General features: G+C 32.7%; 1 protein-coding gene across 1 annotated transcript; it reads right to left on the reverse strand.

Annotated features, from left to right (window-relative positions):
- Positions 1–472: 472 nt before the first annotated feature.
- LOC119633119 lies at positions 473–14,690 on the reverse strand. The gene is made up of 4 exons (XM_038026377.1): positions 14,560–14,690; positions 1,685–1,824; positions 1,435–1,591; positions 473–1,358 (listed from the first exon to the last, which is right to left on the reverse strand). The coding sequence occupies exons 1-4, from the start codon at positions 14,602–14,604 to the stop codon at positions 606–608; spliced, it is 1,095 nt and encodes a 364-aa protein (XP_037882305.1). The 5' UTR covers positions 14,605–14,690; the 3' UTR covers positions 473–605.
- Between the last annotated feature and the right edge of the window lie 8,939 nt (positions 14,691–23,629).

Genomic DNA, 23,629 nt, shown 5'->3' on the forward strand with positions numbered 1-23,629 from the left:
TACTTCCATATTCAATAAATATTCTTCCTTTTGATGAATATCTATTTCGACGGGTGACTTAATTTCTCTCTAAGCGGTGCTCTCAACGCTACTCAAATAAATGAACTCTTTCACCACCCAAGTCATATTCTATTAGGAAGACGGGAAGAACACCTACCCATCGATGTACATCTGCACCTACTTGCGATATTGTCTAACCGACACCTTGCTTGCGCATGTATATTTCCTATTTCGTAAATGGGTCATCATAAATAAATAATAAATAATAAAAACGAAAAAAAAAAGAGATCAAACAATTTCTTTTTTTAATTAGTTTTAATCAACTTTTTTTGGTTTTTTTTCTTAATATTTAAAAACTTTTTTGAATAAACTACTATTTGTAAAGCATTTTACACTAATGTACGGATAAAGGAGGCGAGCATGGGACTTTTTTCTATATATATGTACAGTAAAATAATTAAGAATCAAATTAAGAGTTAATTTAGAAGTTTTTAATACTGTAACTAAGAGAAGAGCAATATGGAGAATGATTATTCGAAGAGTTGTTGTATTTGAAATTTCAGAATAGAAAAGAACATTTTTCTATAATTTTTGAACAGAGTTTTTCAATTTTCATCAAGTGTTGACAGTGGGTTATCGTCTAAGTTGGCAGGTGTCGCTGTATTTTCTATAACTATAGTAGGTACCTCCAAACTGCTATTATTATTGATATTGTTATTTAAATCGGTTTTGATAACAGCTTCAGATGTTTCAGTATTTGGTGTTGGGGTTTCGGGCAGATTTAATTGAATTTCCAGTTGATTATTGGGATCTGTTGTAACATTATCGTGCAATTGAGGTGATGAGGGCTCTGAAATGTTCTTCTCATTTTTCGCATTATTTATTGCCTTTAATAGATCGATTTGCGGTGAGAGTGGCAAGGGGGGCTTGGTATCAACGACTATATCACGAGCTGGTGAAGTGGCTTTTGAAGTTTGTGGTGACTTAATCGGACTATCCGGAACCGGTGATGAGGCCTTAGACGAACGTGGAGAGGATCGACGACTGTTTTTACCGCTACGACTAGGTGAAGGTGAAGGCGTACGAGAAACTGGTGTAGCTCCACGGGGTACATCTAAACCATGGGCACGACGATCCATGAGTACCGTAGTAGCTTGAGGGGCCGGACTAGCAGCTCTTTTAATATTTTCCATTTTCTCTTCTAATTCCTTACGTATTACGGCAATAGGTCTCAAAAGGAATATGGGAACGTCATCGTCACGTCGTTGATATAACATTTCGCCTTCAAAATCGACCAGTTTATGTTTGCGTGCTCTCAACAATATGCCCACTACCTTATCCGATATATAATTATAGATCTACATTATATGTAAAATGCAATCGGAATTAAATTGATAATGGAAATTGAAATTATAAGAAATCAATTCGTCTTACGTTAAATAACTCGCCAAAAGGTATGACCCGCATGCCGGCATCATCCTGTACCGGGTAACCTTCTGAACTAATAATCTGGCACAATTCCAGCATCTCTTTCAACACGTGTATGTTGGCCTTATGACCACGCATTTCAGTTAAGCTACCAGCTAAAGGTCTGTTCGAATTAAGAAAATGTTTATAATATATCTCTCAAAAATAAAAATTAAATAAAAGACTATAAAGACTTTATTCCATTTATTATACTTACTTGCCGTATTCTTCTTTTGAGAAAGTTGGCCTAGGTGAAGCTCTACCATCTGTTTGTGAGAAAGGATTCAATAGTTGCGCCTGTTTGTGCTGTTGCACCTGATTGTTGAACATGGCTACCTTAGAGGAGAGCGACGAGTCCTGAAAGATGAGAGAGAGAGAACAAGATATGAATAATATTTGTATTAACTTTTCCTAATTCCATCTTTACGATTACATTATGCATTTTTTTGCCTCATATATGTTGAGTTCCCTGCGCTATAAATTTTAAAGAATTTTGTTACCAACAGATAGTAGTAAAACAACTTTATGGAAATTTTTTGTGCATAAAAACCAAAAGTATCTGACATATTTTCTTTTTAGATGGATGCGTAGAAAATTTCTGTCGAAAATATAATATTTTTAAAAAATTAGCAGGTTTTCTCTTTCTTTTTTTTTTTGTTTTAAGGGAATAGGATTGAATTGGGGGAAGAATTTATAAAATAATACGATATCTGGAAAGAAATTAGCGTTTGCCTCGCAGACATAACCCGAGCGCTGCAAGCTTCAGAGTATACATGTTTCAGGCAGTCAGGTGTAGCACAATTCAAGAGTCGGTGTTTGAAATTTTGATTTGATTGCTTTTACTCAAATAAGACGATAACGAAGCCTTCTAAACATTTTTTTTTTTCGAAGTGTCTAATTCTAGAGAAGCCTATTAAAGCGGTTAGACTGGTCCAAACCAAGGTCCGATATTCATAATTGTTTGCGCTCATCCTACTTCTTTTCCCTGAGATTATTTCTTTGGGTCAAAAATATATTATAACAATGATAGTAACGTGATGGTACTTTTTGACTGAAACTCAAATAATTTTTTCTTATATTTTAAATGAATTTTTTTAAAGCAAATATTTGCCCTAGCGTCTACACTGCAGAATCATCAGCAATTTCATGGCGAAAAATTGAATTAAATGCTCTTGATAGGCTTCCATTGAAGTCAGGCATACATCAATGCAATTGCTTTGCAGAGAGTGAAACTGACAGAGCGAGGCGAGATCTGAACTATGCAATGGATGCATCAAAACTTAAGGCGAATTCATTTGATTGGTTGTTGATTCGGCATTATCGTTATGAACGACGCTTTACTTCTATTACGCGCTTTAATCGCATCAGTTATCAACTGCAGAAAGTAACATCAATAGTCTAGCGTGCTTAAAGCAGTCCGTGATGCATAATTCCATGCAAAAAAAAAAATAAATAAAATAATGCCATGATATTTTTCCTTCACCTTTTGTTAAGACTATATAGATCTCAGACCGTTAAAACGTATCACTAAAACTACTTGGAGAGCGATTTCGGTCCAAGTATTCCTGACACTTTTTTGATTTAAACTTTCCTTGTTATTTGAGCCAAGTTCGAACGCAATAGTGCAAGGGAATGGTTATCTGTATCTTAGTTTTAAAAATCAGTCCGCTCAGGTTGCAGTCAGTACTGTTCAAACGTTTGAAAACGTGTCTGACATTACATCTCTTATAAGTCTTATTAAATAAATAATTTGTTTTTTATTTTTATATACCGTTAGATGATTGTCTCTTGAAGTTACGATACATTGTCTCTTATTAAACTAAAATAAAAAATGCCTTTTTTCAGTCTTTTTTTTTTGCTAATTGTTTCTGCAGTTGTTTTATCATAAATTTAAAAATTTTTATTTCTACAATGTTTCTTTGTAGGCGCATATGTGAGAGTAGTATTAAATATGCATAGAAATGTATAGAAGCGTTTATTATTACGTATAATTTCATGAAAAAATTTGAAGGTCGTCCTAAAATTGGAAGTGGTTGTCACCATTTCGAACTATTGGATCTACAATGTTAGCATTTAAATGCGTCCCAGAGAGAGAGAGAGAGAGAGAGAGAGGAAAAAAAAGGCTCACTTACACTTACTTGGGTCATATTCAGTTGTTTTAATTTTTTAAGAAATTCAATTTTTCACTTTATTGCAGCAATCGTTTTAACTTTATTCTCTTCTTGCCTTTCACATTTTCAAAAATTTTCTTGGGCAAACAGATCTTGACAATCCGGCCGGTGAATTGTGAAAATGCCTTTTTTAATCGACAGGCAAGAATTTCAGCCAAAACGAAATCACATTAACAAGGAATTAAAATATTTAATTACTTAAGTATTATGAATATGTATAAATGCGATCTATTCATTTAAGATATATTTTTTATAAAAGCATTTTTAAAAAGCTTAAGGAAAAACTAAGAGAAACCCTGTGATGGTCGTATCGCAAATAATAATTTCTTAATAAATTGAATGAGAAAGACATTAACACTATTTTGCCTGAAATGAATCGTTGCGATCAAACATCACAATGACATTTTTATTTTTACTTTTTTTAAGACACTCGATTCAAAGCAGTCTTTACACATACACTCGAAAGCAATGAAATCGCACAACCACTGCATTTCCATCTCGAACGAGAGATTTTCAGTATTTCTATTGCTTTATTGGTACTGTAATGAGTTTGGAGGCGAAGAGTAAGCATTAAGTGTTTTTCAAAAGCTAACAGTATATTTTTTCCAAATTTTTTATTACATTTAGCACAGACAGCCCTAATTCTGCTTCTGCTTCACGATAGTTGAACTTGATTATTTGACCGATTTGTCAAATTTGCCAAATTCATTTGATCTATTGAGCACGTATTAAGTGAAGAGGCATCCGAATTTACTTAAAGACAATTTTCCATCGATTGTTATGTCTGCACCAGTTTTATAACAAGTGTAATTGTTCCCAATAAATTTTTCCTATCATTATTTAATGTGTCAATTTGGCTTACATCGGTCAAAACAGATACAGCACGTATGAATTTTGGGGAACTAAGTGGCTGGAGGTGATGGAATTATTACTTATATATATTACATAATATTATGAAAACGGAATGTTGACTCAACTCTGTTTTTGCGCGGTCCTGCTATTCACCGCCAATACATACAAATATTATTTCCTTTTCGACCAGCGCCTTAGTTTCCAAAATCAATATATATGCTATATCTGTTCTGACGTATGAATTGTGAATAGGCATCGCACAAAAGCGGATCTGAGTGTATGTTTTCAAAGGAGTTTTTTTTTTTTAAATTTACCAAACATATACCAATAAAATCGTAAATGAGTCAAATTAATTCGCTCCAGCAATCTAGTCTTAGTAACGTAATCTAATCTAACCTCAAAATCTCAAAGTAAAAGTTTGAGAATCGTGACAATGACAAACGTTTAATGGAGAGACACAACATTTATGCAAGATTATAACCTCACAATTTAAGAGCCTTGCGAATCGTGCAGAACGCGCTAATAAGAATTTGAGGCGAACCGGATGAAACAAATTGAAAAAAATTGTCAGATAAATTTTTGTTTTGTTTTTCGAAAAATCCTAAAGAAAAAAGAATAATTAATGATAATTTAGTTTCATAAATGAAATTTTCTAAAATATGCGAATGACAAACGGCTGAAGTAAGAAAGATTTTTTGCAGTAGTATCAAGGAAGCAATTGATAACGTAACCTCAATTGCGAAAGGTGGGGACAAACGCCTAAAAGATACACTACGAAATTCATGATACACGGTTTAAATTATTGAGTTATCGTACTCTGCTTTAACTCTTTAAGAAAGCAATGATGATCGAATTGATGACCTAACCTCACAAACCAAAAGGGAGTAAATATCGTATAGATTACAATAATGAAAACTTAAGAAGACTTATATGAGATAAAATAGGAAAAATTTTTAATAAACTTTATCACAATTTTTTAAAAATTCTACGGAGAAGAATTTGAAAACCTAACCTCACAAAAAAAAACCATTAAAAATTTAATTGATTACGAAGACAAACGGTTGAAAACTTTCGAAAAAAAATCTATAAACGAATTATGATTTTCTATCTTAATATTGAAATAAATTGAAAGAAAAACGCGTAACATTTTTTATACCGCCAAGTATAGATTACTTGATATCGTTTAGAGCACAATCTTTTCTCCCATAATCATTTAGACAAAATATAGCCAAAAAATAAGCAAAAATTGGTTTGTTCTTTTGTGCATCTCTCGGGATCGATCTCTTCTTTTGAAAATGTATCTATACCACGGAGTAGTTAACGATACATTACCCTCTCGCTTCGAACAGTCGATAACGGAAACCCCTTACTATACAACACGTGCTGCTATTTTATAATATCTACACACTTTTATAGATATAAATACAAAATTTCTATGTAGATATATATATGAGTATGTATTAATGCATAGGATTGTATGTAAACTTGTAAGTATTTGAAATTCCTTTCATTTTATTATTCTCTAAACACACTACACTCAGAAATGCTTTCATTTTGTTTTTGTTTTCTTGTTTTTTTACAATCATCTCACTATAAGAATAAGAGTAGGTTAATCGTTTTATTGCGTTTGTCATGCATTAACATAACCAAGATTCAAGTTCATATTAGTCAAATGCCGAGGTCAAGATTTTGGACGATATCAAAAATTGATATGAAAAGTTAAAATTTCGCATCTATGGTTGTTGTACTTGATACGCGCATATCAAAACTTATAAATGGATGGTATCTGTGCATGAATATTTCCGAAAGAGCCCTTAAAAGATATCGAAACATTTCATTGTATTTGTAACCTATGTGATTTATAGATGATATAATTTTATGACTTAGGTTGAATAAATATTATCCAACAACTTTCCAGAAACTTTCCTAATATTCTTGTGGCGATCGGTTATTATATATTTTTATACTATATTAGGGCTTGAGATAAAAAAAAAAAAAAAAAATAGTTCCAATTGGTTATCCTTGAAATGATCGGGTGCTTGCAGTTCGCTCTAAGGCCAACATGGCTTTCTTCTTGTTATTGTTCTTCTTCTTCTTCTTCATTCTTTGGCATTTTAATTAACATTTTCCCGTAATGATGTTGTTGTTGTTGCAGTCGCTTGCCAATATTTTTTTATACATATATATATATATATATATATATATATATTTTTATTATTATTGTTATTGCATTCGGTTTGTTTTCAATTTAATCTTTTATCTTTTTTTTTTTTTTACTTTTACTGATTGGGCAGAAAATTAAACTGAGTCATAGCCAATAATTATATGCATTTTTTTAAAATCATTTCATAGGCATTTTTTAATCGGAACTTATACGCTACTATCATACATATAGAGACAGAGCGATAATGTTCTGCCCTTGCTTCATCCTTTCGGCAGATTTAAAAACCCGATTTTCTCCCTTTTCTTCTTCTTTTCTTTAGCAAGCCTTCAGTTGATTAGGTCAATTTTTTTTTTTTTTTTTTTAAAACAAAGAAAATAAAATTGAAAATTATATAAAGTAACGTCCGACACTTTCCGCAATATTGCAGTAAGAGACAATTGTCATATTTCTAGGCCGAAAAAAATCTTTCCCTTTCTTTTTACTAATTAAGAGTTCGATTTTTGATCCATAGTTAAAAGTTCATATATGCCTTTTTAGTACGGTCGGATAGATCTTTGAATATCTTCACGAGAACGCTTACTTACAAGACTTCCATGCTGTTTATATCCAATAATTACAATATAACAATCGGAACACAAATAGGCAAACAACCAATAGGCTAAAAACTTTTCTGAAATTATGAAAACCGGCATCTCTTGTTGCATTGCTTTCAGTTTGACTTCAAAATACCCACAAACTGTACCTTTTCTTTTCCAACCCATTGAAATTTTTTAATGCATACATGGATTTACGATTATTAGGATATATTCTAAGACAAGTATTTGAGAAAGAAAATTGATTTTATCAGCAATTTTGGATAATAATTTTTATCCTAACAAAATTTAGAGAAACTTGTGCGAGCTTTTAACAATCGAACCATCAGATAAAATTATCTTTTAAACGCTTACAGAAATTTTTGAATATTTTTTTTTAAAAAAACTTAAATCCTAAATACGTGTTGTATATATTTCTTAATCGGTGAAACGGAAATAGAATTCTAAACGCTTAAGCCAAAGCGATTAAATGTTTTTAACGCAAATATACGTTTGATGACGGGGTTATATTATATTCCGATCTATATAATATATGGGATAACTTGTATGTGTATATGAACGAAAAATAGGATAAAAATTAATACTTTACTTGAGATGAATTGTGCGGATGCGCACTACTATTATACTACACCATTTATAATGTCTTGTTTGTATCAATGGGAGGCATACTGCTAAGTCAGTTATTTTGAAATAATTGTACTCAGTTTCATAATAATAACTGACGTCGACCATTGTCAATGAAAAATCATGGAATTTTTTATTTTTTTTTTTATTTATAAGGTGTAGAAATGCGTCTCTGCCGCTTTGTTAAGAAAACAAATGTGTTTTATTCAAGGGATTTGTAAATGCAATTTTTTTCAAACCATTGTCCATAGCGCCGGCAAAACGTCAACTTCATGCCGAACGGTCAATGGACGTTTTAAGACTGCCCACGAAAGAATCCAATTTTTTATTTTTTTTGTTTCTTGGGTATAATCAGGACAAGTGCCACTCGCATACACGATCCGTGTTAAGCATGAGCATGAGGGAAGTGCAACACATTCTAGCTTCAGTTTGTAGGTTAGCTTTGTCACGTATGAGAGCGATTGCCATTATATGTACTGTAAAAACCGATGGTATTACTTTCAATATATTTGTGTCATTTTTGGTTCAATTTCCTTAGTTGTTATTAGTAGCCGCAGTTTTAACAAGAGGATGCTTTCGCACAGATATGCCACACCGTTAACGAAGGAATCATGTTCTTATTAGAGGCTTGCATGCATATTGATCAAAAAAGCCCCTATAGTTTATAAGATTTTTAAAGCCTACTTCTAGGTGCTAGAAAGTTATGAGATTCGATGAAGGGTACCGTTACAAATCTCGGACTGACAAAGTTAATATAATAGCTCGGTGGTATTTGTGTTAAAGGGAGAAAAAAAAGAAAGTTAAGCGATAACGTTACACGATACGTAAACTCAATAATCAGCTATTATAATACAAACACAATAGCTGTGAATTAAATTTCCTTGTGAACAGCAAAGAAAAATTTATGGCAAAGACATTTGGTCTTATTTAATTATTTATTTTTTTTATTTATTTTTTTTAATAAATAAATATTAATAAGGTGAAACTCTTGAATGAATATATGTGTAATTGTCTATATATAATATATACATAAAAGATTTTTCTTTTTTTTTTTTTTTGCATAAATGAATGCTAATTAAACTTTTTCATGTAAATATTTCAATTATTTAAAGAATTTTCAATTTGCTTAACAACGAAAACGTCTTGAAAAAAACATTAGAAAATTCTTCTAAAATAGAGAATAAAAATATAAGAAAAGAAAAAGAAACTCTCATCTTACTTTATATAGCGCATAGAAGACTGTGATAGTGTTAGCTATTCGTGCTGTGAATGACAAAGCATCTACCGGCACCATTGTATTATATATAAATGCATATATTTATTCATATATTGTGTTAGATACTGTCGTCAACCTCAAGACGCCATTTCTCATACCCCAGAAAAAATGAATAAAATATTTAGAAGAAGAAAAAAAAAAATAAATAAAAGGAAAAACACGCAGCATGAAATTTTTATAACCTTCGTGACGGTCAAAGCCAAGTGCCTAGTTATCGATGCATGTGTTTAGACATTTACGGAACATCAACAATATGTTGTCATTAAAAAGAAAATTTTTATAGAAAATATAACAACAATTTCTTTCGAGATGCTTCTTTTTTTTCCCGTCCTATAGTTAGACCGACGTAAAGAAACGTTTCCAAAAGTATAGGCAGCATAGGCTCCACATATATGAATACATTTGTACGTATCTTCTGTCATTTATTCAGCTTCAAAAATAAACAGACACCAATAAAAAAGTTATATCTTGGACCTACGTCATCTCAAAATCGAAGCAGTTATTGCATTCAAATTTTAGATGACTCGGATAAAATTAATTCGTTAAATATTATATCACCATCTGCTGCGGATTCCAACCTATAATATAGTTTTCTAACTTTAACGCACCTGATTGTAGAGAGGGTATACTTTTTTTTTTTTGTTGAGTCAGTCAGTAGTTAGGTAAATGAACTAGTCTTCAATTGTGTGCCTCGGATTTTTTGAATTGATTGTCTTATGTTTTTTTAAAATTATATATACATAATAGGAAATATATATAAATATGGAATAAGAAATTAAGCGTTTTCACGTCATTCGGAATAGTATTATATAGCGAGAATACGGATCCCCTTAACATAAAGTGAAATGAAAATAGTATTGCGTTTGCATAGACTAAGGCAAGCTTTTTGTGATAAATTTCAAGTAATTGCCTGTTTCTGTGTTCTCTTTTGCCATCTTTATCTACAACTTTTCTAGATTTTGCTGCTGAGTTTGTCCGAGGACTTCTCCCATAGTCCAAATTTTGCCTTAAAAATTTGATATGAACCATCGTTTAGCTTTTAATCTAAATTTACGTTTTTTTTACAGAAATTTATAAAAAGATAAATAAATGAATGGACGGATTTACCAACAGACATTAGTATAAAAGTAAACTTTTACTCTATAGGTTAACTGACGCGTGTCTTTTGATATATTGTAAACCAATTGATAAATTTAATATAGGGTTGTCCCTTTTGTAATTCCGAAGCACGCATTTTTCTATCGATATATAGTTCGAACCTTGCCATTACTTATGGATAACATACATACATAAATAGTTGCACTGCGTAAGAAAATTGTTAAAACTTATGATAAAGACAATAAATGTGTATTTATACATGGCTACGTATCATGCATGTGGAATGAAGCTCATATTTGGTTAAACGATTTCTTAAATAAGGCTTATTGTCCTCTTGATGTAAAAAACTTTGGGCTGAAATGTCATTTTGTGACATGAAAATGGCATTGTCGCCGCCGTTAACGGAGCACGCTAAAGAAATATGATAACTGTTTTTGTTTTTGTCGATGCGATGATATTATTCATTATTCTTATATTTAAATTTGCTTTGAAGATATTGCAATTTTGAAAAGTACTCTTTAGTTGTTATAGATATAATAATTCAGTCATACATTTTATCTCCAGCAACTTATAAAAAATTTATATCGGATTTATAGCAATTTGCAATAACTTTATAGTAAATTTATAGCAAATACGTAGCAAATGCATTATACTTTGTGACGCTTTTTAGTAAATGTAAGATACTTTGTAGCATATTTTTTGGGAACAAATGCATTAAAATTGATAGCATATTTTAGCGTAAATGTTAAAAAAATGTCTTGAATCGAAAATAAGGAGAACTTGTCGCGTAAACATTGCGTGTACCATGAAATCATCAAAATTATTTTTTTTATGAGTTGGTTGCGCTGTTTTTGACATTTATATTATATATAATTGCATGATAATATATTCAATTTCTACCGTGTTGGGTGTGTTTTTGTATAGGTATAAAATGAGACTTGCATCTGTACATGCGACCCCGAAACAAGCAATCAATCGCATGAATATCGTGTCAAAGCCGTAAGCAACCGTAAGCGAAAAAATTAGCTCAACATCATTTGGAAGTCAATCCAAGCAAAGTATTATTTTCGTGAATCTAAAGCGGCTTGATTCAATACAAGTCTACATCTATACGTACCGTTTTAAATTAGCATAACGTTCATAATGTTTGAATTTTGCTTTTACTAAAATGAAATATTATTAAAACACTGGCGAAGGTTTCTAAAATGAGGGCCTTGTTTCAAGAAGGCTTAAATTTAAAAATCATATTTTATTTTTACTGGTGGCGAAGAACTTTATTATTCGAAAGAAATTTCCTCTTTCTTCAAGCGCTTCGAAAACATATAATAGTATCTGCACTGGGAAGTTACTGACTTATCTGTTGATTGTCAACTTCTCTCATTCACTAACAAGAAGAGCGTCTGAAGGTGTTCTTCGTTTGCGTGGTCTTACAATACGTGTCCTTCGACCGATTTGATCGATTTACCACAATACCATCCTGCGTTTAAGAAATTGCAAGCGATAGCTCCATTTTTGCGGCTAAGAAGAGATTTAGAACAAGCAGTACACGGGCGGACATACAGACGTGCTTAAGTCGATTCAGAATTTGACGCTGCTCAGAAGTATACATACTATGTGGGGTCTCTGAAGCTTACTTGTGTGTGTTGCAAACGTTTTAACTAAAATCGCCCATTCTTCGGTGATGGGTATAAGTAAAATATTTACATGTAAAAAATATGTTTCGAAACTATAAACGTTTCTCCCGATATTTTAAAATCGCGCCTTCCTACAATCATTCAGTATAGTAGAATACAATTCCACCAGTGATCGAATCATTGTCAATAGGATTTGTCTTTGGGCCAATATGTGTTAGTTAACCAAATTGTGTCAATATATCTCAAAAATTGCAGTCTCGAGGTTGAACACAAGGAAACAAAGCGGGCAGACATACTCAGGTCGTTTCAGAAGACGAAAAGGTGGGTCTATTTCCAATACTTGTAGATATTGTGTACACTTGCACAAACTTAATATAACTCTTGTACAACAGATGGGGTAGGGTATGATACCATTCACGCTTAGATTCTTAGCGAATTTTTAGAGAAAGCTTGATGAATATTTAAAAAATTTTTTTCCTGGTAACTTCAGTTTTTGTCTATCGTATACGTGTCTATAGACGAGTCAAGTTCTATTTTTCAACTCTCTAGTTCAAGTGATTCTCTGATTAACTTACTTTCTCAGTACGAGTTATATGTTATTAGTATCACGAAACAGAGAGAACAGAGCTATAAGAATGCTATAGTCGGATAAGAATGGCTATTAGATACTCTAAACTACTTCACCTAAAGCAATTATACATTTTTTCATTTTTCATTTTTTTAATATTACACCAAAACCGTGCATTACGAAAGCTCTCCTGTTGAAGGATTATCAAAACGTCAACTAACGTTGCCCATGGTACTTGTCAAGGATTTTATAATTTTCTAGTTGCCCTTCCTTCCGTCATAGCAAACCACAAATTAGGCATTGTTTCTAAAGAAGGGACTACTTTCACGAGAGTCTGTATATTCGGTGCGGTCTAAAGAATGAACCTATGTGATTCAAATCGACTATGCTTAACTTACTAAGTCCTAAGTTTCATCATAGTTTCATTAACAATTAGTCCTTTTTGACATATAGAGGTTTATTTTTCCTTTGAACGAGTTGCGATCCAAAATATTTTTCTATGTGGTCTAAATTGTGTAGGATTAACTTTTATATAAAATAAGTAGTAACATTATATTAGGGCAAGGCCAACCATGAATACCCTACATAACATTATCATACACAATTGTTGTTTTTACAAGAATTATATCTTATTTCTATCTAAAGGCACATTGTTCATCTATGTATTTATGGAGAAGCAGGCTCAAAACGCGACCTAATGTAGTACAAGTTTAATCCTTACATAGGACAGAATCTAAAAATAGGCAGGCATAGATGGTCCAAATTTTCATTCATTTTTGTATAAAATTACTACTATGGGTTAATTTTCATCACCCGATATTAAAACTGACTTTTCTCCTCTCCAAAGTATCAATTTTCATGAAAATCCTTATTAGGGTAGGATCCAAAAAAATTGGCTGAGATAGTCCAAATTTGCTGCACTTAATTTTTTTATGTCAGATTAATATTATCATATAATTTTCATAATGAAGCATTGAAAATTGTACCTTTTTGTCCTACGAACTTCGGTTTTCGTTATATGGGAGGAGGTTCAAAAATTTCCCCAGCCGATTTAAAGTTTTCATACCTATTTAGAATGCCCAAATATTACTACTTAGACACCTTTGCTGAGAAATTTTGAAAATTAAAATTTTTTTCCACATAACGTCTTTTTAGAATATACGGGGAGTAGTCGAAAAAGTGATCCGATCCGAATCATTTTTAGCAGCGTGTGTCCTTGAACGAAAACACGATAATCGGACGGACAGACAGACAAGTTTAGATTAATTTTAAATCGATCGGTATAACAAAAGATGGCCCCTTTCTAAGTGTCAGATACGTCCGTGTAACCTTAATATATACTGCCCCACAAGTTTCTTGGGTTGAAAAAGTCAAGCATGGATCAAACGTTTTCAACACTTTCTTAAGCAGTACATGCTTTATAAGCATATTTTGAAGTTTTTGAAGTTGAAATGAGTTAGTTTGGTGCGCATGGTATTTCCAGATACTTTTGTTGTGGAAATTTTCAACTTTAAAATTCGTCAACTTCCTAATAGTCGATTAAACCAAAAGTTATATCAAACTTTCCCATAATAGTAGTAGGATGTGGTCCTGCAGGGGCTGGTCATTTAAGTAAAACGATATGAATGACAAAATAACATAGTAACGACGCGAACTGGGGCTTGATCTTTTTCATCGAATCAAGACCTGAGCTGTAAACATGACCTTGTTATGATAGTCTAAGAGTAGCGGGAATTTAAGCCCCGTTTAATTTCGAGCAACATGGAATTAGATAAGATATAGAAGAGATACCTTCATGGGCTGTCCCTCCAATGAAGTTAAATTAAATAACTAAAGCAAGTTTTCGATGGTTCGAAGAAGGTTCATTTAGGCTTCTCAAGTAAAATTCCTTCAAATTGCCAAACAAATTTGAATATATTTAGCATAATATCGCGTTCTTACTCCACCAAAATAATTCATGTGTCCTCTCATAAACAAAGTCAAATCCTAGTGTTCCCTAGATCGAAGGGAATTTTTATTATATTAAATAGAGGTATTGTTGAAAATGTGTCAAAGCTTTTCCTACAACCTAACAGTACATTACGTATAAATAACATCAGATTGCATACTTACCACTACATAACGTAGGGCTCCGAGTTCATGTGATATATCCGCCATCTTACTAAACCTTTTCAATTATTATTTCAAATAAAACAAACGAAATCACGGATTAAATGCAATAATCTGTTTGTTATTTTTAATTAAACTTTAGCACCAAGTCTTTTGTTTATTTAAAAACCAAAAAATTTTTATTTAATTTTTGCTTCGAAATTTCCTTTTTAGCGCTGAAATGATCAGGAGTTCAGTTATGCTCCTGATGTTTTGCGAATAAATAATTAAAAAATAAATTTTTGTCACAAAATTATTTCTTTCTCACTGCTCTTAGTTCTTTTTTTTTTTTTTTGTTATTTTCTTCTCTTTCCTTAGCTTCTCAAGGTTTTAAATTGAAATGTCGCAAATATTCTTAAAGCTGTTGCTTTTAATAAAAACTATTTTATATAAAAGAATTTTTTATTCTCATATACATATATTTATATACACATATAAATATATATATATAAACATACACACTGATATATTTATATAAAAAACATATGCGTGAAAAGTTCATTCACTATAATTATACATTTGTTGTTGGAAAACAATGCTGACGATGGGACCGAATTATTCCCACCAAGTATTCAATACAAGTGCTTTCTTTAGCTACGATTATATTTCATTACCGTTCGCGACAGCACGTAATGTGGAAAAATGTGTTTTTTATATCTTTGTTTTTTTCTTTTTTCTTTTTTTTTTTTCTTATTATTTTATTATTTTGGTTTTTTTTTTTTAATTTCCTCAAAGTTTAGCACTTTTCGTTTGGATGAGTTATCCGCAAGTGAGCATTTCATTTATGGTCTAAGGCGATTTTATATGAATTACTTACACTGTAAGCATAGCACAGAAAGCCTAAAGAAAATTTCAAATTTTCTCACCCACACTTATAATTACATATGCATGTATTATTATTATTATTATTATTATTATTATTATTCTTAAACTTTTTTCCTTTATTTAGTGTATTAGCTTTGTTAGGCTTTCTCTTTAGTTAACACACAAGTCCAAGTACCATTGAATATATATTGTATGTACATTGGTTTGCTTGCCTATTGTTAAGCTCTTTGCTTCGGCGCCCTTGGGTATGTAGTGCATAAAATTTAAATATATATCCACTCAGGGAAAACATAAAGAGAGTGCGAAAATTTTGTTTTTGTTTTCTTTCTTTGTTTTTGGGTTTTTCTTTTTTTTTAGGTAAAAAATCAAAAAAAATCAAAAAAAAAGAAGGGAAATATTTATTTGGCTTAAAGCGTATCTCGAATACACAACAATGTCTTACGCATTCAATTGCTTCTCAACTCTTAATTGCATTTTTCTTTGCCCTCTTTTGCTAAGCAAATTAAACGTATGAGTAATATTAAGTTGAATGGAAAAATTTGCCATTAATTTCTCTAATAAAATGTTTTGATGCAAAAGTCTTAAATGCATATGCATCGATGCGAAATTATCTAAAAGAAAGAGTTTATTAATATTTATCATGGATGGATTCGAGTGGACTTGTTTTAATTGTAATGCTTATTACAGTCTTCGTTAGCTATCTTGTAACATTTCTTTGACTTAGACTTCAACGACCATACCATGGAAGAGGGTTAGCAAATTATCTCATTTTTCAATCAAAATTCACTTTCACTTTTGTTAAGAGAACAATTGAACAAATATTACACCGGCCCACATTGGCGGGAACATTTCTACTCTGATAGGCGTGAAACAATTTTCTTCAAATTTAATGCTATTCGCAGGCATTAGTTATTTTTGCAATCAATCAGTTTGTAGTGTGCTTTTAAGGCGATTTGAAAGAACAGAACATTCTTTGCAAGTTGTAGCCAACTATACAATAATTTTATTCTGAACGAAGTTCGGAAAGCACCATCTTTAGTGCGAATTTCACTGTACTTCAAGTTTAAAAGCTGCTCCTGAATCGCATGTATTCGTTTAAGGTTAACGTTGCTGTAAGTTACCTAACCAAAGTCCAAGCTTTATCATCGCATTATTCGTTCGGATTACTCGTTCTATATAATGTCCCTTTGTAATTAACCTTGAATCCAAAATCGCTTTCACCAAGTGCCGTAATGCCTTTGAATGTTCTTGAGTGGTTTATTCTTGAGCAATTTCTGAGATTAAACGAATCAAGTTTGCACGTTGTGGAACATACGCGAACCTTTAATCTTAGTTCGCAATATGTATTGCGAATAGATCGGATACCGTTGAGTCTTACTCACAGGACTTCTCCTCTATTAAATCTCAACTGATGCCTTTAAGTTTTCGAAAATAGTCCGCGTTTTGTAGAGTATTCGCCAGCTTTGGTACCAGTTCAACGATGAAATACCATTTCAAATATGTCTAACAATTCGCAAAAAGTCATTTGTCTTACATCTTGATGCGACGAAGTTAGTACGCAAAAAGCTTATAGAAATTGCTCTACTTGTTACAGAAATATGTTTCTCATTTTCTCAATTAATTTTCTCCTTAATATACGTACACTATCACTAGCGAAATGAAATTCGAGAGAAAGCATCGGAGACTATATAAATGATACATACAAATATTTGATTGGTTCAAGTTCGACCATTGCCTTCTAATCATTACATATTCACACGGCTTCCATCCAAGTGTTATTTTACAATCTCGAAGGCTGTTTTCATCATGTCTAGTTAGATTTGCTTGCTTTCCGCGACGAAAATTGTTTTGTAGACTATTCAGCTAAGGTTATTGCATTTCTCGCAAGTACTTTTCTTATAGCTCTCTGACCCGGTTAGGTTTCAAAATTATTGAAAATATTAGGAACCGATTTCAATTAAATAAAAAAAAAAAAAAAGGAAAAAAAAAGATGTTTCTCACTGCTTCTCCTCTCACTCTTAGCCGTAACATTTGGAAGGTTCCAATATAGGCCACAACCAGCTTAAGCATCGTCAAGGACTGTGCTTCCAAAGGTGCACGCAAAAGATTAGCAAATACAACTTTTTGCTATAATTTAAAATAAAAGCTACAGTCAGATAACTACTTTTGCAGCCACTGCATCTAATCCAGCTCTTTAACAATTCTCAGGACGAAATATCAAAAACTAGACTTTAACGGCATATAAAGACTTAGTTGACGTAAGGATTCTTTTATGGCCTTGGATCAACTCAATTACTATGTAAGAAAGTTTATATGGGAGACTATAAAGAAATTGTCTCATTCATATTTTTCATATCGATCTTTATCAAGCATATTAAGAAAAGCGAAAATGTTTTTACCCCATTGGTTTTCAATAGCGATCCTCCTTGAATCAAATTCTGTCCATGCATCATAGTTCATCGAAATTTTTTGGAGTTGAACACAAACGTTATTGACAGACATAAGGCGGACAGTGAAACTTAGATCAATGAATCAATCCGTGAAAATGTAGAGAACGATTCGGAATAGATCGATATCGTGATAAGTGGATGCACCTGAGGCCCTTCTCAGTGTCACATAGATTCGAACAAATTTAATATGCCTTTATTATAAGTAGTGCAGGATAGAATAACGCGGTAGCGAAGGGTTTTTTTTTTCTTTTTTTTTTCTTGTTCATTTCAAATATGGTTTCATGATATTTTTATTCAAAAATGATTTCGTGTGAAAGAATGTCTTCGGATGTTTTTAAAAAATTCCATTCTAAAATGCCAGTTTTGAGTTAAGCCAACGCTTATTTCGCCAATGACATAAGTAATATTGCCCCGTGGTCTGGTTGTGATTTCTCTGACTAAATAATAATAATTTAAAATATGCAGGAAAGAAAAGGAAAAGAGTACGATGCGTTTATATCGAATGATTATGGTGGCTGTTTAGATACTCATTTTGAGGATTGCACGATTATTGATCATATAAAGATTTTGGAAAATGTGAAAAATCGTTTAATAGGCATATTTTCAATTTGCAACCGGTTGCTTTTTTGCCTCAAAAAGAGGTTGCCAACAAGGGATCAAGGGTAGGTGCCTTTTTTTCATGTCTCATTTATATATATATATATATATTTTTTTTTTAAATTTTGTTGTTGTTGTGAAAATTCTTTTAAATTAGTTCAAGAGATGGTCACAAAACCAAAGAAACAAAAAATGCATGTGTATTAGTGTCAATATTAGTCAATATATTTTTAAATTGACTGAAATGCAAACTTTTCAAATATCTCGCAGGACGTGGTCCACTTTCAAAATAAACGGCTCATACGGCGATAAAGATTAATTTTTGTGCGAAAATAAGTGAACCTTGCGAATTCACTTTAGCCCACCTTATTCCAATGTCCATTACTTGGCAGCAAAGTATAATTTTTTTTTTTTATTTTACCAAATTTGTGTTAGGCAATGAAGATGTAAGGTATTGAATAGTTGGCGTTGTTTTTTTCTTTTTTTTTTTTTTTAATACAACTTATTCAGCAACTTATCAACATCTTTTAAGCCATAATTTTGTAAAGGTCAACAATTCATAAGGTTGTTAATATTTTGCTGACTATACCCACCACTAAAGGATGAGGGATATATTATTCAATTTGTCAGAATATTTTTAACAATCCGGAGGAAAAGATAAGTATAAAATTTTGAATTCATTTAAAGCAATTTGTCCGTCCATTTGTCGATTTTCCTATCCATCCGTTTATTTGCCTGTGGTGAACGTATCCTCTAGGACGTAAAAATGAAGATATCGGCTTCAAATTCGCCACAAATATTGAAAATTGTTCCGCGTAGATTCATGTTGAAAATGAAATTAATCGGTAAAAAGGCACACCCATAATTAAAAAGTTAAATGAAACAAACATAATTGAATTTTTTACTCGTTACTTATACGCGATAGCTAAGACAAAAAAATCGGCACGTTTATAAATAATTCTTCAGCAGCTGCACAAAAACGGAAAGGCTGGAAGGACCACGCCTATCTAATATTATAAATTTCATTCCCTTATCAAAATATTTGTCATATTTGAAAGAAAGTTTACAGTCTCTTCAATATACATATATATATATTGATTTAATCTAGTCATGTTTGTCCATCTGTCCAATCATTGGCATGTGGTTAACATCCTTTGATGGATGCAAAACAGAAGATATCTGCTTCAAATTCAGCAAGAGGACTAAGTTGGCCAAAAATACTGTCGACATTGTTAGGTAAAATGAGAACATTTCTGTTAAGAGTAGTAGCCAAGAAAATGGATATTTTCTTCATTATCCATAAATTGCATTCTATATTCTTTTGTAATATAAAGGTAATGGGTATAGAAGATTCGGCCAAAATCAAATATAATTTTCTCACTGATTTTTATTACTTTGAAGAAAATAAATAGCTCGACGTAAAGAAGACCTTTAATGCACATTTGCGTAGTTAAATTATGAAATGATTGTTCATATGTCTTAGCATGTATTTTGGCAATATATGACAAATTAAGAGTATTTAAGGCAATTTAACTGTACAAGGGAGGGGAAAGTGGACGAATGAATGGACTTGGATATATCGATTTAAATTCGAGTTCTCTATTCCTAGTCTATATTCTATAGCACTGCAAATGAAATAATGCAATTTTTTTATCTTCACGTTATTGGCTATAAACCAAAAAAAAAAAAAAAAAAAACATGCTTTTAATCTTTTTTTGTTCAGAAAATCCTCGAATATTAGTGAGCAAACATTATCAGACATTGTTCTCCCGTTAAGAGGCCGTCAATACTATTTGGGAAGAACATATTTTTAAATATTTTTTTATTTATTTATTTATTTTTTTTTTTTATTAATGAGTCTTATAAATATAAACTCTCACCTGTCCATCTGTTCCTTGTTATATGTCAAATAAAAACAACTTAACGAATTTCTTCAAATCAGAATTTCTTAATTTCTTTTCATTAAAAAAATGTTCTCTCATATAAACGAAGTATTTTCCTTTAGATTAATTAGAATATTAATTAATCGGGCCGTTGCAGGATCCATTTTCAATTATTTACTACGATGATCTAATTCAAATGAATCGGAATAGTCGGGACGTTGAGTTAACGATTGTCGATATATATGAAAGTTGGCAAAGATTTTTTTCTCAACAGAGCTATATACCAAGGCCATCGTAAAGTAGCGATGTACCAGTATTTGTCTGTCCGCACTTATAGCCTTATAAAGTTTACCAATTGAGTGCTATATCAATGTGCCACAAAGCATCGGTACAGCGGTATCTATATAGTTTGCATTTGAACATTTTTTTTTTGTCTTTTAATTCTTCTTCTTCATATCCGTCCAATATATGTAGAGCCCACCGACGAAAATTCAACATAAATTTGTCCAAAATTTTTTTATTTATTTTGATAATTACAGAAAACTATGTTAAACGGGAGCGGCAGAGTGAGAAATTTTTCTCAGCTTGTACCTTACACCACTTGAAGAGCGGGAATGCATGCAAAACCTTGAAGGACCTGAGATAACTCCATCTTTTATTATACAGATCTAAGTTGATCTGTGTGTTCAAACGACATTTGGTACAGTGACGTGTTTTCATCCAAAGATGAATGCTATTGAAAATGGTTCTAATCGGGACACTTTTCCGACTACTTCCCATGTAACGCCTCATTTTGAAAAATCCATATATATGGAAAAAATTACAATTTTCGAATTTTTTCGAGAAAACACAACGAGTGAGCAGCATTGGTATGAAAAATTTGATTCGGTCGCGGCAATTTTTTAAACCCTCTCTCCTCTAACCGAATAATTATAATGATCTTTGTAAAGTCGAATATATGCCGGTAGGCTTTTGTCTATCACTATACCATTATATATTCACAGGCCCCTCTTGAAGCGAAGCTAATAGTGATTAGACGAGGCGTAGCCCTACGCTATACGACGGATGAATATATATTTCCCACTCAAATTCTCTCTGATTTTCGCGGAATCATCAAAACAATTTGTTGTTTAGAATTATTGTTGACAATAATCTGCTCTGGATAGGATCAAGTCTTGCTACCCGATTCCCTTCTAATCCCATCAAAACTCAAGACATTACCATAGATGGCTTAAATCCGTTTGCGCATTTTTATTCATCTTTGATTCTTTTCGAGAATTTTTTTCAAGCGATTCACGTTGCCCTTTCCTTTCGTTTCGTCAGCGGTTTGCAAATGGAAATTCGTTCCATTACAAGTTTCTCTGTTAATTCGTGCGCTATTCAAATGTCGAGCTTTTTTTTGTGTCAAGCTTTATGCAAATGATGCAGAGCGGCCTTGCGATCGACATTTAGTTCCATTAGATGAAATGTACCGATTTTTATTAGTGTTTTGAAAAATCTTTAAGAAGACTTCACAATAACGATTAGTCGACTAAATCGCGGTGCGTTCGTAATATCGAAATTTTTAGACGAAAAGAAAAAAAGACCGATTCATTCTGTTGCTTGCACTTATTGCGGTAAGGCATCTTCGCAATGAACATAACCAATTTTTTTCATAAGTTTGTGAAGCTTTTTCGCCCTGGACAAAATGGTAAAACATGGTAAAATATAGCGAGTTTTCTTGGAATTATTGTAGGCTTTTAAAATTCAGTTACTTTCAACTCAATTGACACAAATTTTAGAGAGTTTTCTTGTTTATTTCTAATTGTCTAATGATCTGCTATTACAGAATTTGTGGCAAGGGTTTAACGTGGGTTCCTGCCTGAAAGGCTTAACCCCACGGTGGTCGAAGCCACTTTTAAGCGTACTACGCCCCCTGGCGAGTTAGACAATCCCCACAGAGTAGGGGCCTAAACACGGTTTATTGTGTATGGAACAATAAACCCCACTCTGGTCAATGGCGAGGCCTAGCTGCACTTGATTGTTCCATTTTAGCTAAGAACTCGCCAACCACAACCACCACGAGTACTCCCCGAAGGGCCGCACCCAAGCAGTCAGGACTCACAAATTGATCAACGATATGCGTTCAAAAAGGGTAAAAAAAAAATTTGCCCTCGCTTCCGCCATAAGGCTTCCACGGCGCCGTTGATCAATTACCACCATTACTCGCAGGCATCCGTGACATGTGTTCGAAAGTAAAAATAGGTAAAAGGGGAAAAACCTTTCCGTCATATCCCTTTTTTCATTTTTGCATGTATTAAATTAATTTGCCAGATATGTTCTATTAATCAGCCAAAGGGAAGGCCGTCCGTCAATTCCTTTTTGCATTAATAGTATAATTAATTTATTCATTACGACTTAAGGACAAAGTCCATCATACACCCGCAGGCATACGTGGCTTTGTGAGGCGAGCCTCCTGACCCCCGTGGCTCCCAGTTTATTTTACAAAGCCTTAGGCATACTTTGGGCGGATGTTAAAAAACAACCGCACTTGCTTCGGATTCTCCATACTCTCCTGGTTACCAACACCAGTGAACTACTTTTCTTCAAGATATATAGGTCTCGGGTATTGCACTGACATGGCAGAGTAATCTACCATGTACTCGCTAGGTTACTACCTTCGACGTACTTAAAAACCATTCATTCATATATTTCCTCGGTAGTAACCAGCTATAGAGTGAAGAGCTCATCTTCCAGCCAACCCCTCCACCATCTCTCCGAAACTCGTCGCCGAGTTAGCAGCCCAAAACCTTAAACTCTTCTTAGCCGGCCGAAGCCGTTGCCCGGGGATCACCACTGGGAGGTGAGAGTTTCGGCACATCTATCCTACCCATCAAAGCATAGTTCATCTCCCCAATCTGCTATTACACTACGCGCATGCTATCGTAAGTCTTCATAGGATTAAAATTTATTAGGAAGATGAACTTAAGAGAACTTAAGTGAGAAAAAAAGAAGCCTTCAATTTTATGATCGGCTTGGAAAATTATAAAACAGAACCGAATGCAAAATTTTCCATTATTTTAAATAATTTAAATAATAAATATTCCCTTGCACTCTATGGACAGGGTTAGGAGAAAAAATGCACAAAACTTGCAATGACATTTTTTTTAGATGAAAGCTTGTCAGCAATTAATAAAGTCCGGTCGTTGAGAATCGCCGCGAAAGATGACAAAGTTCTTAATATGTCATTATTACATGTTCGACGTTGATGCGATGCGATATAAAATTTCACATCGGAAA

This window comes from Glossina fuscipes, unplaced genomic scaffold (assembly GCF_014805625.2).
Source record: "Glossina fuscipes isolate IAEA_lab_2018 unplaced genomic scaffold, Yale_Gfus_2 0, whole genome shotgun sequence".
NCBI classification, from domain to species: domain Eukaryota; kingdom Metazoa; phylum Arthropoda; class Insecta; order Diptera; family Glossinidae; genus Glossina; species Glossina fuscipes.

What these genes read in the sequence shown, in the direction of transcription:
- LOC119633119 (XM_038026377.1), bottom strand. Translation starts at nt 14,604, where the DNA reads ATGGCGGATATATCACATGAACTCGGAGCCCTACGTTATGTAGTG. An exon ending in GAGCCCTACGTTATGTAGTG is followed by an intron (nt 1,825 to 14,559) that starts GTAAGTATGCAA and finishes CTCATCTTTCAG; the next exon opens with GACTCGTCGCTCTCCTCTAA. An exon ending in TCAAAAGAAGAATACGGCAA is followed by an intron (nt 1,592 to 1,684) that starts GTAAGTATAATA and finishes TAATTCGAACAG; the next exon opens with ACCTTTAGCTGGTAGCTTAA.